General features: G+C 41.4%; 1 protein-coding gene across 1 annotated transcript in view; it reads right to left on the minus strand.

The window, feature by feature from the left end:
• The window catches only part of AKAP12 (A-kinase anchoring protein 12), a 134,498-nt gene that overhangs the window by 105,787 nt on the left and 10,937 nt on the right, over window positions 1–17,774 (minus strand). The window contains exon 3 of the mRNA XM_019548629.1: window positions 17,743–17,768. Coding sequence (XP_019404174.1) covers window positions 17,743–17,768 — 26 coding nt within the window. The remainder of the gene's footprint in view (window positions 1–17,742; window positions 17,769–17,774) is intronic.

Below are 17,774 nucleotides of genomic sequence, written 5' to 3' on the forward strand. Positions count from 1 at the left end.
CCCAGTATTCTTTCCTGCCATGGCAGGGGGTCGGACTCGATGATCTGCTCAGGTCCCTTCTGACCCTAGAAACTATGAAACTATGAATTAGAACATAAATCAGTTCATAACTGTTTTTTCCAATCTGCAAATAAACAGCTCGAACAACTCTATACATGTTCATAATAAAACTGAAGGCTAAAGTTGGACAAGGCAAGTCAGTTCTACAACTGCTATTCAGAACACTGTAGGGAGCAATGACTTCCAAAAGTTAGACAATTTGGGTACTAGCAGACATAGAGAAATAAAAATGCATTCTACCAGCAGCAGTGAATTACTTTGACCTGGCTGCATAGCATTTGTATAGATCAGGCACTTCAGTGTGGCCTTTTGGTGCTTTTAGCTATTAGAAAAAAGCACCAAAAAAGCCCCATGGAAGCACCTTATCTCTACAGACATTGGTAAAGACAGGTACAACTAAGGCGCTGCCTCTTCTGGGCTTGCACTGGGCTCAGTACAGGAGCATGCTCGGTTTTTTAAGTAAAGTGCTGTTTCCCCGCCCCCTCCCCTCCCCCCTGCCCAACACAGACACATGTATGCAAGCAGCTTTTCATACTGGGAAAATTCTGAGATGTGCACACAAGAGTTATTCATACAGAACATTAAAAAAAAATCAATAAAAAGGGTGTACCAATCCTAAATCTCAATCTTAATCCCAGAACTGTTTGTCCAGACAACTACCTTTTGTGGTGCCCTTTGAACATCCCAGAAGGCACAAATATGTACTTTAGGGCCTAAATGCACTGAAATATCATACTACAGTGATGAGCTCCACATAAAGTAGCTCATAACAAAATTAATAATTCTGTCTTCAGAGCAAGGGTTGGAAAACTGCAGTAAGTAGGGCATGGCGTCACACACTGAACAGAGAGAGAAAAAATATTGAATAGCTGCTCAGTAAGTGAGCACCATTCATCATGTGCAGTGAATAATGCAAGGGTCCACTGGAAAAAAGTCCATTTATCTTGATGCCCTTTACAAGGATGCATTTATTTGCATTATTATCCTCATTTTACATTCTGTGTCATAATGCATATCATATGGACACTACTGAATGACATGCAGTAAACAACTCATCTGTTATGCACTAGTTTATTGCATTCTAAAGCTGCTTGAGAAGTGAGGTAAATTAGCATGTGTTGAGCTCTGTGCTCCCAACAGCTAAACTGGTTCTGAGGTAGCATGTTAACAATTAAACAAGCCAAACATAAGTTTCAGGTCTCAAGCTACAACATTTTAGAAGTACATTTTTCCCCTAAGATGCCTTCACTTTCTGATGTTTCAAATCAGGCACTGAGAGGGTCCAAGGAGAGGGGAACAACTACAAAAAAAAATAAACCACCTAAATGACTTAGCAAATTAGCTTACAGGCCACAGTTTATCCTAAGTATGGGATGTATATGACTATTTGCTTTGTTTGTCCTATTTTCTCCAAATCTGAGAAGTCAAATAGAATAGGTAGTAAGAAGAAAGCTAATCTATTTGCCATCTCTTTCTGTTCATTTATTGAAAAATACAATTATGTTACCTAAATCAAAGATGACCTTGATTTTAAGATGACCCCACCCAATATTTAGATTCTATTCATGGAAAATTTATAAATTTATTAGAGTTTTCCATGTATAGAATCTAATTATTGGACGATCCTCTTAAATTCATCACCATCATTGCAGCGGTGGTAGGGGGAGCAGGTGGTAGTGGTCAGATGGTGTGGATGCAGGTACTGGGGAGACAGTGTAGGGACAGGCAGAAGGAGGCAGGTGGGGGGCAGTGGGCAGAGCAGGCCATGGGGATGGTTCAAGCAGCTTGCTGCCTGCCCCACCTCAGCCTCTGTTCCCTACCTGCACCTAACCCCCTCCTACTCCTGCTGCCACCCCTGTTACCAGGCTGGTCTGAAGCCATACTCTATGCCCCAACATGGAGCAAGGACAGGGCCTGCTGGTACTAGAGTAAGGGCAAATGGGCTGGGAGGTGATGGGTAGGTGGGAAGAGCAGGGGCTGCAGGGGAGAAGACAGGAGGAGAGGCAGCAGGGGTAGAGGCAAGATGGTAGGGATGGGGACCTGGGGTGGACAGATGGGTAGAGGAGAGGCAGCAAGGACGCAGAAAGCAGCTCCAGCTTCAGCCCCAACTCTGGGTTGGGGTCAGAGCCACAGCTCTGCCTGCCCCCCTACCACCTATACGTGATTCCAAGGGGCTTTTCCACCAATGTTAAATGGGAGAGGGGAAGGGACCTACTCTTGGAATCAAGTAAATACAATAGTTATAAGACTTTGTATTTTCAAGATACCAAGTTATTCCTTTTATCTAAAGGTACAATTTCCCCTGTAACTGTGACAGTACAGTAGAAAGAGTGGGTATTATAGTCTGATGCGGGCAGTCTAAAGTGGGGAGACTTCAAAGTAGAAACCTATCGCTCGAAAAAGAGTAGCCCCAGAGTGACTGGGGAGAGATCACAGGTTCAGCTCACTCTGAGGTGTAAAGCCCTGTCCAGTAAAACAAAAAACAGCAAAACATATACATACCATGTGCAATGTAGACACTGTACAGATAGAGAGCAAAGATGAGTAGGAAAAAAAACGAAGTGCAGTGGTCAGTACCAAGACTCTCACTCACACTTCACCTTACAAGCCCTCTCTTTTATGGTTTAACATCTTGGTAAACTGAACAAGTTATTAATTATGCTTTATGCTTCCCCCTCAAAATAGTTTTTTTTCACATTGAGCAATAGCTTTAGAAAATATGTAATGTAGTACAGAGTTTAATCAGATGTGAAAATTATATTTTTCTTCATATAAGGCGTGTCTACAGATGCATTTAAGCATGCCTAAATTCAATGCGCATTAGCTTAATGTGCATTAAGGTGATTTACTCACATCTACATGTGCACATGTTAAAGCACATTAACACCATGTGCACAAACTTATGTGGGACTAAAGTTAGTCCTAAATCAGTCCATACACAGTTAACGCACCTTAACACATCTACAAGTGCATTAATGTGCTTTAGCTGTTCACACTTAAATTTGATACCTGCTTTTGGAGGAGAGGAAAGAACAGGTCTGCTTTCCCGGGCTGCTGCCAGGCTGCCTACAGGGCTTCCTACAGAGCCACAGGGCTGCACAGAGCCCAGTGCTTTGCTTTACGGCTGTAGGGGCAGCTGTGCCCCAAGTCATTTAGGCGCATTATGCGGTGGAATTTCCTACAGCGGCTGGAATTAATGCACAATATATACCACCTAGGAATGCAAACACTGACACCATTAAAGTGGTGCAAAAGCATTTAGCCCTCTGTAAAGTGTCATGCACACACACCTCTCATTTCGTCTATACACGGCCTAGTATGGCAAGACCTTTTGCAGATCTAGCCTCTAGTACCTAAAGCCAATTCCCTATGGCAGAAAGAGATTCATATGACAACACCCAAAAGAAGTTAACACCAGAAGCTCTGGCAAAGTGAAGGTAACATATAGACCATTTTAAATAATGGCAGCCTATAAAACTGACAGACAGCTTTTATTATATAGAAAGAAATGTTTGATATGAATAACCAGATCTGCACAACAATGTAAACTTGCTACAAATATAATTGGTAACAGGATAATTTCATTGTCAAATACATAAAGAATTAAATACCAATTCTTATATTTATTTAAACTATATTACTAAATTTGCTGAATTAACTTTAGTTGCCAGCTAATTAAGAGATGCCTATAAAAGTGAACCTTGACTATCAAGAATGTTTTAAAATAAATGAGATAGGTGCCCTTCACTGCCACTGATCAACAGCACATTTTAGTAAAAGATTTCAGTTAAGTGCTGGAACCAAATATAATCTGATCATAATCCTTTAATCATAGGTTAATCACAACATCTTTGCAAGTCCAACATTCAAAGATGCTGTTTGATGAATGGTTATTATAAAAAGAATCCTAATGGGGAAGCAGAAGCGCACTAGTTTTACATCATAGTTTTAATAGCATAATTTATGGTGCATCAGTAAAATACAAGGATCAGGTCACTGAAATCTTCTGTTTTGTATGGCTACAAAAATACAGCTCTAGGAACATGATAAATTATGCACACATTAATGCTATTAAAACCCATTCTCACACACTTCTAAAAGTCAATGCTGTCTTTGGTTTCTCATAACTGTATTTTGAGCTCCTATAATTAAAATATTAGTGGGCTCAATATCCCCACTGATTTAAAAACTCAGCTCTGAACATTTAGAATGCCAGTATACAATGCCAGACCCCTCAATCCACAGCTCAGATCACTGAAATGAAATTAGCAGCATTTGTTGCTCATTACAGACTTAGCAATCTTACCATTGTTAACTTTCTTAGTCATAGCATATAAATACTAGACTAGACTACAGTACCCAGTGTAAATTTAGCTTTACTCGGAAATAAAACAACTCATTTCAAAGTTTCTCAATTGCTCAAAAAACAATGACAATGTAAAATACACAAACACTTCTAAGTGCAAGGACCAATTGGACAGATATGCAGTGTAAGTGACCATATGTCCTGTTTTCACTCAGACACTCCCTTTTTAAATACTTATCCCAGGCATCACATCCATTTGAGGCTGTTTGCAGAAACCAGCATCCCAAGGTAACCTCCTTCTCCCCCTGTTCCCCCTACAACTCTCCAGAGCTCTGTTTTTGCCTCCTATACTCCACCCCTTTCCCACATGCACACTTTTTCTCTGGCATGCTCAACAGAGTTCAGCAGAAATCAGACCTTTGCATACGGCAGACAGTGGGGGAGAGGGGACATTGTCCTGTTTTGAAATTCTGGAAATACAGTACCCCTATATCTCAAGCCAGAAAGAAAGCCAACAGACAGTGAAAGCAGTAATCAAGCCAGAGTGGCATAGAAATGTGGCAGATCCCCGGTGACAGTCACATGCTTCAACTACAAAACCACCTTTCACTTACTGACTCTCTCACTACGCACCTTCCATACCAATTGAAGTAGCCATCCTGCAGAAGGAGGACAATTGGTTACCTGTGCATTAGCTAGCTTCTGTAATAAATTTGGCATGGATCCTGTGTAATTAAAAATCATAGCACAGGGTTCAAGGGGACAGAATTAGGATGATATAGACCAAGGTGGGCAAAATATGGCCCATGGGCCAGATCCAACCCACCAGGCAATTCCATCCAGCCTGTGGGGCCCCTGTGTAAGCCGAAAAACAAGTATCTTCAGCCCTGGCCTTCGGCTGCCCCTCTGAAAGCCAGCACCTCTATGCAGGAGGTACCCACGCCCCATATAGCAGCAACTCTGCCTCTGGTTGCTAAGCAACCAACCTCCACTTCAGCTTGGCCTTGAGCCAACAGTGTGCCCTTGTTGCGAAGAAGGCTAACAGCATATTGGGCTGCATTAGTAGAAGCGTTGCCAGCAGATCGAGGGAAGTTATTTGTTCCCTCTATCTGTCACTGGTGAGGCCACATCTGGAGTACTGTGTCCAATTTTGGGCCCCCCAGTACAAAAAGGATGTAGACAAATTGGAGAGAATCCAGTGGAGGGTAGTGAAAATGGTTCAGGAGCTGGGGCACATGACATATGAAGAGAGACTGGGGGAACTGGGCTTATTTAGCCTGGAGGATAGAGAACTGAGGGGGGATTTAATAGCAAGCTTCAGCTACCTGAAGGGGGTTTGAAAGAAGATGGAGCTAGACTGTTCCCAGTGGTGGCAGATGACAGAATAAGGAGCAAGAAGCTCAAGTTGCAGCCAGGGAAGTTTAGGTTAGATATTTGGAAAAACTTTCTCATTAGGAGGGTAGTAAAGCACTGGAACAGGTTACCCAGAGAAGCTATGGAATCTCCATCCTTTGGAGGTTTTTAAGACCCAGCTAGACAAAGCCTTGGCTGGGATGATCTAGTTGGGAATGGACCTGCCTTGAGCAGGGGGTTAGACTAGATTACCTCCTGAGGTCCCTTCCAACCCTAATTTTCTATCTTTGTTTTAGGTCAGATTATTGTAATTTATTACATGATAACAGAATATCAATTAAAAATTTGTAAATTAATATATAACAATTGCCTTTTTAAAAGTAAAATCAATTCTATTATCTATGATCATAACACATTCATGCATCATTAACTGGGATTGGATCCTACAGCATCAGCACCCAATCATATATTTTTAACATTTGCATTTAATATTCATTTTATTACGTGTCAGGAGAAGAAAGCTGTTGTCTTTTATGAACATGAGGAGGATGTGTAACAATGATATGGTGGGTTACGTCTACATGAATAAGCTGATTTTATACACAGCACACAAAGGCATTTCTGGTCCCTGGGACAGTGACTGTATGACTAGAATTTGGGATTGTATTAGGAGATTGCTGGATTTTGTCACTACTTTGTATAACCTCTATCCAAGATATAAGGATTTTCTTAATGCTAAATGTTGTGAAGGCTACAGAATTAACACCTATCAGCAGAGCTCCTTAGTATAAAAATAATGATCACTCGACTCCCAACACAGCACATACTTGCACAGGCCAAAAATATTTTTAAGAGCAATAGAAGAATCCATTTCCTCTCCATCCGGTCTGGAGTGTGAGCAAAGTTTGAAATACTAAAATAGACTCTGGAATAGTTCATGCCACTGTTTGCAAACCAGATCTGGATCTTAATGACCTTGTTAGTTCCCCAATGCCCAGGTAGCAGCTGTGTCCAAGAGTGGTTCTCCCCTTTCCACCTTCCAAGAGGAACTCTGAAATAGTTGAGGGATTGTCTAACTGGTGTCACTCTTATTACTTCTTGAAGCAACTTTTTCAATATTACTTATAATTTATGAATAACTTCTCAGCCTTGTTCCACAGAATAGCAAACATTCATTTAAAGTGCAGAAAACATGTTTTACTCAATGTATTTCCATTATTATACTTAAAATTTTACATTAAGGTAGTTCATACTACCCCATTATTATTTTAATAGCTGAATATCTTTCTAAATGCCCCATGATTCAAATTTAAATACAGAAGTATAGAAGGCTACCTTCTTGCAAATACAGCTTTATATATATTGCGTATTTATTCAAAAATCGTTTGTCAAAATGTTGTACCACTAGAGGCTGACTTTTCAAGAGAAGTGAAAATTACTTTAAATTGATTGTAAGAGGGGTGTCAAAGATACAACCTGAAGGATATGGCCTGCCAAGCCACATCACCCGGCTCATGATGCTGGCCTAGGATCTCCATACATGGCGCAAACATGACTAGCCCTGTGCTTAGGCCCAGGACATGCACCACACACGACATCTGCTTCATAGCCCACATTGCACGCAACACCCACATGAAGCCAATCCAGGATCCCCCCTCACATGCCAGATCCACTCCAGCACCCACAATGCCATGAGCTGCATGAGATGCCTGTTTCAGCTAGTCTGAAGCAGGTGCCGCATGTAGCATGCATGCAGCAGACAGCGTGTGCTGCACAGTCCCAGACAGACTAGAGCTGATGCTGGATCTGGCATAAGGGAAGAGGGGTGTCATCTGTGGTACAACTCATATCCCGATTCAGTCAGAACAGGTGCACGTTGCAGCATGGTCCCAGACCAGACCAGAGAAGGTACAGGATATGACCGGGGGTATGGACCCAATCTGGCTTGCAGGACCAGTCCTGTGCTGTTCATCTGGCCTGTGGATTGTTCCCACAGCATTCATCTAGCCCACAGGGTCAGATGAGTTTAACACCCCTGGATTATAACAAAGAAAGCAATGGTATTCTATTAACTCTTTCTTGGTAACTGAGCTATGTATATCAATCCCCCTTAACACAGAGAGTTTGAACTTTCAGCAGGACATGTTAAAAGGCTAAGACATATCAGCAGAGTCGTCCCTAGGGGTATGCAGGGCCCAGGGAACATCAGCCTGTGCGGGGCCCGGGGGCAGAGGGAGGAGGATGCCAAGTTGCCGGAGTCAGTGGCACTTGGCAGCAGCGGCGCATGGCAGCTGCGGCGGGACCTATACTGCACTGACCGCCGGGCCCCACAAAGCGCAGGACCCAGGACAGTCGCCGGATTCCACCCCCACCACCACCCTGGGGCTGGCCCTGCATACAATAGCAGGTAAATGCCTCCTGCCTCTTTAAAAATGGAAAGAATTTGAATAAACAAGCACTGGAAGTCATAAAAATCCTTTTGAAACAGAAAAGCCATTTTTTTGGGAGCCAAAGAAGAACTGATATTTTATATGGGCAATAGATTTGTACCAGCATTTTAACACTAAACTGGTCAAAGGAAATCAATATAGGTAAAAAATAAAATACGTTTTACAGTTTGGTTTTAAAACCTACATAGTATGCCATTCTTCCATCTCCTCAAAACAATATTTTCCTGTCTGATTTTTGTTTTACTTTGCTAACAGGTTAACGTAATAGGCTATCCTAATGGGCTGCAAAGAAATAAAGCAAGCAATTACTGATGCAGAGAAAAAGTTGCTTGCCTCAGTTTAAGGAACGGCATGTGTCATTACATCCAGCTGTGAAGCTGCTATGTTCTATGACAATTAAAAATCAAACAACCCAAATCACTGGATGACATTCATACTTGTCACATCTTGTACTGTATTCATAGATAAATCTGGAAAGAGTTTGGGGAGTCAGATCGATTTCACAATTTAACTTCACAGTGTTTCAACTGTTCTTGGCTTCTATAAATATGGTAAAAGTTATGAACAGAGAAAGCCTGAAGGGATAACTTGCTTTTTGCTAGGAAGCTTAACTCTAAAAATGAAGTACTGTAAAGGGGATGACAATAAACTGCTCTTGGAGATCATCAGATCTTGCATTTCTGGTTTCCTCCTTGCATTCCTGTCTTCTAAAAATATAAAGGCCTCAGAATTTAACTTCCCCTGACCTGACAATACTAATTGAAAACAATAAAAGTGAAATATAGTTGGAATAACTTTGAACATTGAACACTTAAATGATTTTTAGCAGCAAAAAGAAGACAAGATTTCAAGGGCATGGTAAACAGTGAAGGAGGATGATACATCAAAGAGGATGTGTGAAGTACAGGTTTGTCAGGAGTAGTCTCAATTGAGTGCAAGGAGCAAACCCTTTAAAAAGGATGGAAATAGAAATGGAGAACAGCTCCAGAAAGCTATGTAAACAGTATGTTCCATGAACTTTGAAATGAAAGGAAAAGCAACTTCTTCCCTTTCCTTGACAAATCTAATCTTGCTTCACTCATCTCCACTCAGAATGCTACTGCAAAGATCATTTTCCCTGACTGTGACCTTTGACCATTACAGCCCACTTTTTGCACCCTCCCACTGACCCCCTCCCCTGCTCTATAGCAAACATAAGCTACTTGTCTTCACTTTCATGGCCCTCTATGACCTTTCCTCACTCCACCTCTCATTAACTATCAGTCAACTCATGTCCTATAGGATAATGATGCCAATCTCCATCACTCCCTTATTAAATTTTCAAACAAGAGCTTTTATGCTCTTTCCCATTCTTGCCCCTTGAAAGGGATTCTCCATAAAAATCTGTAAAGCTGCCTCTCTATCCTCCTTATGACTTTGATTTTTTACCATCATGCCTCCAAAGAAAAAGAGAAAACAAGAGAAAAAAGAAAAAAAAAGGAAAAAAACAAAAAGAAAAATTTTAAAGCAGTTAGGTTGCTGGTATACAGACACCACTGTCTTTCATACTAATAGGTTGTGCCTTACTGGTTCCTTCTATTCATCTATCAGTCTGTCCATGTTTCTTTTGTCTTAGAGTTTTTAAACCCTTTAGGATAGGAAAACTGTTCTGTTTTTTATAGCACTTAGCATAATAGGAATCCTGGTTAAGACTATCAGACACTATAGGAATATAAATAAATAATAATTCAAGAGAGATTCTGTCTACTATTTTCTTACAGTTTTTAAAATAAGACACCAGATAAAAATAATAGAAATGTTGAAAAAAAGATGTTAACAAGCAGTATTGGTATTAACAATCTGTAACTTGCTTCAATCATTGTTCCTTTCTTTAAGCAAACATAAAATAGTATAGGAATTACAACCAAAATAACAAATGGATGGCACATCTGCAAGGATATCTGTTTCACTCCTTCCTGCATTTTCCTCTCACACACGGAATATGATGTTTTTCCAGCTGAGTACCACTCTGCAGAATATTACTGATTTCTCTTTTATTGAATAATGGGAACAATATTTTTAAAGATGTCAAACAAATTAATCATTTTTGTGAAAGACTGTACTGCTTAAGAGTAGTCAGTTTTTTCCCCCTGCAAATACTAAAGAGAAGGGAATTACCACTCCTGTGTTAACATATTATTTAACTAAAGCAGAACAAAACAAGGTAACCTGTTACAAATTTTCCCAACTTCATGGTCATAATCCCCAAAGGTTGGGAAAGTTTATTCAACTACCCAATTAGATTTATAATTCAGTCTCATAGTTTACAGATAATAGCAGGCTTCAAGGGTCACAGAAACGTTTTGAGGAACTTTTATTCACTAAAGTTGAGCTTTATTAAACCATGACCTACTTCCAAGAACTCTTAAGCATTCCTTGCATTCCTCCCCAACATGGAAAGACTGTTTATCAGGCACAGCTCCACAAATGGCTGGGAATTTTTGGTCACACTTTCACTGCAGGTTCAGGAAATTATGCTGCTTTTTTTTTAATGTCAGTGATTCCTAACATGAAACAGAAGGCTCTTTAACTCCGATTTAAGAAGTGAATATGACCCAATATTTAAAACAATGTGGCAACCTTCATTGCAACTTACACACAGAACTAAAGCATCCCCACTTATACCAAAAAGCACCATATGATTGAAGACTCTGACCCCAAAAGATCTTACAGATAAAGGGTGTCATCTCTTCAGGAGAAAGTGCTCATCATATGCAGAAAAAAAACCCTATCCAAGAAAAAAAAACATATTTTTTGTAAGGTCTGGTGGCATTACTAAAATAAGGCTCTGAAACAGCGGTTCTCAACCTATTTTCCATAGTGGACCGCACTGGAGCCTGGCCACGCCCCCTCAGCTCAGACCTGTGGAAGCAGCAAGGGCCATAGGCAGAGAGAACAGCAATGGCCATAGGCATGCATCACCCCACCCCCCAAAGTCTGCAGAGGGAGGGACAGCAAGCTGGGGCTGTGCTCCAGCCAGGCCAGGTTGTGAGACAATCAGAACCTGGCAGCTCCTCCAGGGGCAGTTCACATCACTGCGCACACTATAGGGAAGCCAGGTGTGGAGGCAGTGAGTTGTAGAGGTGGGAAACAGGCAGAGCCCAGCTCGCAGCTGCAGCCCACCTTTGCCCCGTGCAAAAATCGGGGCATTTGCCCCCACCCTTGGCTCCCCAGGACTGCACCATGCCTCTGGAAGAGGAGCTGGGCCTGAGAATGGAGCCCCAGCCAGGCCCGATTGTGGGACAATCCCCACAGTGCAACATGAAGCGGGGCAGAGGCAGGGGAGATTTGCTCCTGCCCCTACCCCACTGCCTCCTGCACTGGGGGGGGGTCTTGATCTCCCCCCCGGTAAAGAAACTTACCTGCCTGCTAGGCCAGCTGGGGTCCTGGCTGCACACCACAGGGTATCCAAGTGTGTGTACCCCTCCCCCTGATGCAGCAGCTTGCAGCTGGGCTGCCTTCTGGGCATACCTGCTGCCCCCTGTGTTTGGGGGGGCTGAACCAAGTTAGTTCCCCACCCTTTCCGCCACCTACAGCAATGTCATACAGAATGATATTAGGTACACTTAAAAAAATTGAATCCTTCCCCCTTTTTCACCCCTCTCCCCAACAACCCTATTGTATTTAGTAACATAAGCTCACTCAATCAAAGAAAAGGTTAAATGTGTTTAAACACATCCATGTTAGGAGTTTGCATCAACATAAATAGAACTGGTTTATCCGTGTAGCTAAATCAACACACTTTGCTAGTGCAAGAGCAGTTTTTCCCAATAACTTGTTTTTCAGAAAGGGAATAAGATGCAACATGCACTGCACTTAAAATTTTGTCCTCCTTTCTTTACAAAAGAGGTGAACTTTATCAAAACTCTTTATAGGAATAAGACTTCTGTATACAGAATATATAGTTATTATTCTTTTATCTTTGAAACAGATAATGAGGCTTTAGTTTAAAATTTATGGAAGATTCCCTTATTATTCCATAGCTCTAAGAATAAGTGACATAAATCTATTTTTATTCTGTTTAACCTCCCCTGCTTGAGTGCTTTGCAAATACCAACAGATTTATAAGCTTACACCACAAAAATCCAACCTTATAAAAATCCTATAGATGTTTTACAACCAATAATAAAAGAAACACAATTACAATTAAAATGTATATATAAGAAAGGGTTACGTCGCTCTGCAAAGAAACTATTGTCCACCAAAATGAAATATTAAAGTGACTAGGATAAAGGGATCTTGAAATTCAAGAGTGATATAGTAACTCTTTTTAGACCCAGTGAAAATGCTGCAATCCCCGTTCCTACATACTTCACATTACCAAGATTTGCCAAGATTACTGGATAAATTTTAAACAAAACCAACATTTTCATATACATTATCTCCTTACTACATAAGCGAGGAAAGAAAAACTGTCCAAACACAAAAGCAAATTTATGTAACAGATTTATAAAAACTGGATGTGGTAAACCCTTCTTATGTTATACTGAACTGTTTAATAGGATTCCTAATAACCAGAGATAATCCTATTGGTTTTACTTCAATGCTATTTATAAAACAGTTTGGGCTTAAGAAGCAGTCTGCTGGCTGATAAAGGCCCTGAAACATGTAATTATTGTCTTGCCAATGCATATATAGAGTATCTAACCCTCATTCATCAAGTTATGCTATATTCGGATATGTTTTGTCTTGTGTTGTTTAATTAAACACTTTTAGAACAGTAACTAATCTGAAATAGTAAAGTCTAATGTTAATTTTATAGTCATGTCAAAATTATTACTACATGAGTGTAAGTCAAGAAATTTAAAGTTATTTTGTCCCTCTTTTCTCTTGCTTCCCATAGATAACTAAATTACTATAAGGGATATATTTGGTAGCCACGCTGGTCCAAGACAAAAAGAAATGCAAAACTCTAGAACTTGGTTCAGAGATAATACCTTTTATTGGACCATCAGAGATAATACCTTTTATTGGACCAAATAAGTTGGTCTAACTTAGTAGGTCTAATAAAAGGTATAGTCTCTGAACCAAGAGTTTTAGAGTTTTGCATTTCTTAAATTTCTATAATGCACTCTGCCAGAGGCTACATTTGAAGACTACTGGTGAAAAACAAGATGGTCCACCTTCTTAGTGACCATATGGTGCACAATTATTTAAGTACTGCAGCAAAAACTACTCTGGCATCCTAATCACTTCCTTATGCAACTCAGGGTGCCAAAAGCTTTACCTTTTCAGGTTCTAGTTCTCTAAAGCAGCACTGCAACAATTGCAAATAGTCATAATATGAGCATACTGAGAAACTGGTGATAGAGTTTTTTAAGGAAGGATGGAAATGTCTGACTTCGGAATTCACTTCCCAACTTGGTCCAACAAAGCAAGAGTTTATTAATTATAAAATTGTAAACCCTATGTTCACTTTGGCTTTGTCTGGGTTCAAAAGTGTTCAGAAAAGAAAGGAAAAACATCTCCACCACCAGACTGTAGGCACCAGTAAGAGTTCTAGGCTGAAATTCTGGTGCCATAGAAGCCCATTGCAGAACTAAATTAACTTCAGTGGAGCTGGGATTTCATCCTTAAGTCAACAAGGTTCTGACAGCTTCTGGTCCAGCTTTGGCTTCCACCAGTGGTAAGGTCAGCAAAGCTGAACCAGTAGTAGTAGCAGTGGGACTGTTATGAAAGAATTTCCAAATGAATGAATACAGAGTGCCAGACAGAGACATTTCCTCATCATGTAACTGATTGGAAAAGCAAAACCAAACTGATATTTTTAAGAAGTAGAGGGGAGGAAGGGAGGAGTTATTAAAAGTAGTTTGGGCTTGCTCTCAGCGCAAAAGACCTTGCCAGCAAGATGTTAATCTTAGTTTAATCTTAGTTTGCTAAATACGTGAACTTAGAAACTGAGACATTTCTACAAGCAAAATAACAACATACAACAATGAATTTGTCTCCAAAATGAGAAGGGAAGAGGGGGAAGGAAAAAAAGAGGGGAGAGAGAAGTCTTTGGAGCATTTTAAAAACTCACCCCATATATATTTCATAATGTAGATATATTTGATACATCTACAAGCTAGCATCTGGCCAAAGTTTTGGATTTTTGGATGCTGCAAACAATGGACAGTATTGTTTTTATTGACTGTACTGTTAATCATTTCGCAACTAAAACTTTACACAACCCTGCAGATATACCAAGTAAACTCACGGATGTATCAAACTGAACTATTTGTTTTGGCAGGGTAATATTTTACAGTTACATTTAAAATGCTTCTAAACAGTTCTCTCCCACTACTGAGAACACATTTCTACATTCTTCAACAAATACATGTAAACTATAGATTTGCTAAGGCACAAAATTGGCTGAGGAATACATCCTTATCATGATACTACTTTTGTGAATGGACAGGATTCATACTTGTTACATCTGCATTCAATTATTAATTATTCAATTATTCCACCATTGAGAAACAATAAAAGGTTTTGTACTTTTATGTTCTGGGTGAGTTGCACTAGTGAAGATTAGTGTACTAGCACACTGTGAAAACTGATATCCAGCCATGGAGAACTGGTGCCTGCAACAATTCGTCCAACCCAGAGCATGAATGTGGCACTCTCTAGGAGACGACAGGATACACTTTGATCTAGTACAGGATAAGTCAAACTAAATTCTGAGAAACCATGATTTAATGTTCTGAGTCACTTTAAGTGACAGAAGAACTACAATGAAACTACTGTCAGATTTTGAAATAATATTGGACCATAACCAGGGTCTCACAGTTGACTGTCCAAGTGCTTTACCCATTGACCTGTCAACTCTCACTCCATTTGGATTAGCTTTAAATAGCAGTTTTTCAAAGTCTCTTTTGCAAAAGGATTTTGCTACCTGTTTTATTGAAATATGTAAGAAAGATAACGAGGTGATAAGTCATCACATTAGCAGATCTTCAGTAAACAATTTAGATGGCTAGTAGCTTTAAATGTTTGAACAGTAAAAAATACTGGAATCCAACAGAGTTTGCTGCACTGCAACCTAATTTCCCAGGTTGAAAGGAAAAAATGGAAAAATATAGAAAAAATGTGTGATGAATGTATACTACTACTTTACTGCAATATTCTGTATACTGTATTAAGGTGCCAAAACAGACCAAGGACTTTTAGAGAGGTGAAGTGCCAAAAGAAACATGAGTAAATTTCATGAAAAAACTTACATAAAGATAGGCAAAACAAAGTAAGATAGTGTTAAATTTGACATTAATTATTTTTTTTAAATACTGTACAGAAAGCATACAATGCTGTGCCTGTCTCACTATGATCAGACCTGAGGAAGAAAGTCTTGCATCCAAAAGCTTGTCTAACTCTATCCCAACTACAGAGTTGGTCCAATAAAGGAGATCACTCTAAGAAATTGTGTACAGAAAAGAGATGCAAACAATAAAGAATGAGTCCTTTCTAACAGCTGTCTCAATGTGCCAAGATTACATCAAATAATTAGAAAATAACTGTTCTGGGGAAGAGGAATAAACCCTATTTTTAAAAACCTGCAGTTATTTACATAAACCTTTTCACTTCACAAGGAGAGTATGACCTGCAACATGTTGATTTGTCTTTATTGTGATGATTAGAATAATGTCATTTTGCATTTTATATCCCTTCCTAAATGAGCACTACTTTGACTCTGAAATATGATGACAAACCAATATATAATTAACTTGAAGACAGACTGGCTTGGCCTTCTTAGCAGGAATTTCTTCTTCCTGAGCTTTAAGCCAACATTACATTTGTGACATCTCATGACTTCTCCTGTATTATTGTCTGTGTGAAGAGATTCATAACAATCAACTGCTATGAACCCGTTTTTTTTTTTGCTTCTGAAGACCAAACAGCCGATGCCAGATATCTGTGACATCACAGAAGCCAGGTAACAATATCTTAGAAACTAAAGCAGATTTAAAAACTAGGAAAGTTTGGTCCCTCAATGTATTTCTCCTTTTCAGTGGGTCAGAACATGTACAAGGCCTACTAGAGCAGTGTTTCTCAAACTGTGGGTCATGACCCAAAAGTGGGCTGTAAGAATTTATGAAAGAGTTGTGAACAAACTTTAAAAATGGATTCTCCTTTAAAGGAGAAAAACGTGGGAAAAGGTGACTTTTCCCTTGCAGACCGGCAGAGCTTCAGCCTACACGGGTCTGCTTGGGGCCCCCCGTTCCCCCCCACCCCATCTCATATACTGGGGGGCAGCATGTCAGGAGTGAACATTGGGTTGGGACTGGCCATCGATGTTTACAAATAGGTCCTGGTACAAAAAAGGTTGAGAACAACTGTGCTAGAGGCCAGGAACTATGGAACGCTCTAGCTGAAAGTTAAGATCTGAACCACAAGGTCAACGAAACAAGATCATGCCCAGTTCTCCAGATGTAACACAATTATACATTGCATTAAAGGAATTTCTGAGTATCCATACTGCAGATGCTCCAACTCTGACAAACCTCAGAATTCAGCATAAAATACAGAGCATTCCCCTCCTCTTGAACGCAATGCTCTGAAACCCAAGCAGATGTGATGGAAACGTACTCGGGCACCTCATTTCTCTTCCCCTCCGGAGAAGTCAGAGGGTTCGTTCAGAACCGACTGGAAACTTGTTTTCGGGTCCCCTCGCCCAACACCTTTATGAACCCAACCTTCTCTTGAAACTCTTGATCTGGGCCCCATCAGATAACCACAGCTTTTCTTCCTCTATGGCCATACAGGAGGGGATATGGAATTATAGTGCTACCCTAACTCCCAGCTTGTTCAAAACCTGCAGGCATCGGTCATGTCTGCCCCAGCATGAAGCTCTCCACTGGGGAGGGGGTGTGTCCTCAGGGGTCTGCCGGAAGGGGTGGCTGGGGAGGGCGGTGCTGAGCTTGAGAAACTTGCACGGGAGCCTCCGCGCTGGAAAAGCCAGGGCTTGAGGGCGGTGCCTGAGCAGGGCGCACCTCCCACCTGCAGCCTCTGCCAGAGGAAAGGCGAGGAGCCAGCCGCGCCGCAGCAGCCCTGGGTACCACTGCCTGCAGGGCTGCGGGCGGGGGGATCCTGGCACAGCCCTCGGGGCCTGGCTGCTGGGGGCACAAACACACACACACGTCTCACACACACGTCTCTCACACACACGCACACAAATCTCACACTGGTCACACACACAGGTCTCACAGGTGTACATACTAGTCACACACACACAGGTCTCTCTCACACACGACACAAGTCTCAGACACACACACAGGTCACATACTAGTACACACACTGGTAACACAGGTATACACACTGGTCACACGCACACGGGCGCACACACGTCTCTCACACACACACAGGTCACACCCTCACAGTGGCGCGCAGACGCGCGCGCGCTGGTCCCACGCCCCGAAGCCGCTCCCCGCCGGCGGGGCGCGGGGCAGTGCGGAGCAGCGGCGGGCGCAGCGCAGCCCGCGGCTGTGCGCCCCCGGGGAGGCAGGCGCAGCCCGACCCCCGCAGGGGAAGTTCCCCCGGGCCGGGCTCGGCTCTTACCTTGGCTGGGTCTCCAGGCTGCTCGGGCGTCG

Source organism: Crocodylus porosus, unplaced genomic scaffold (genome assembly GCF_001723895.1).
Source record: "Crocodylus porosus isolate Cpor-Errol unplaced genomic scaffold, CroPor_comp1, whole genome shotgun sequence".
NCBI lineage: Eukaryota > Metazoa > Chordata > Crocodylia > Crocodylidae > Crocodylus > Crocodylus porosus.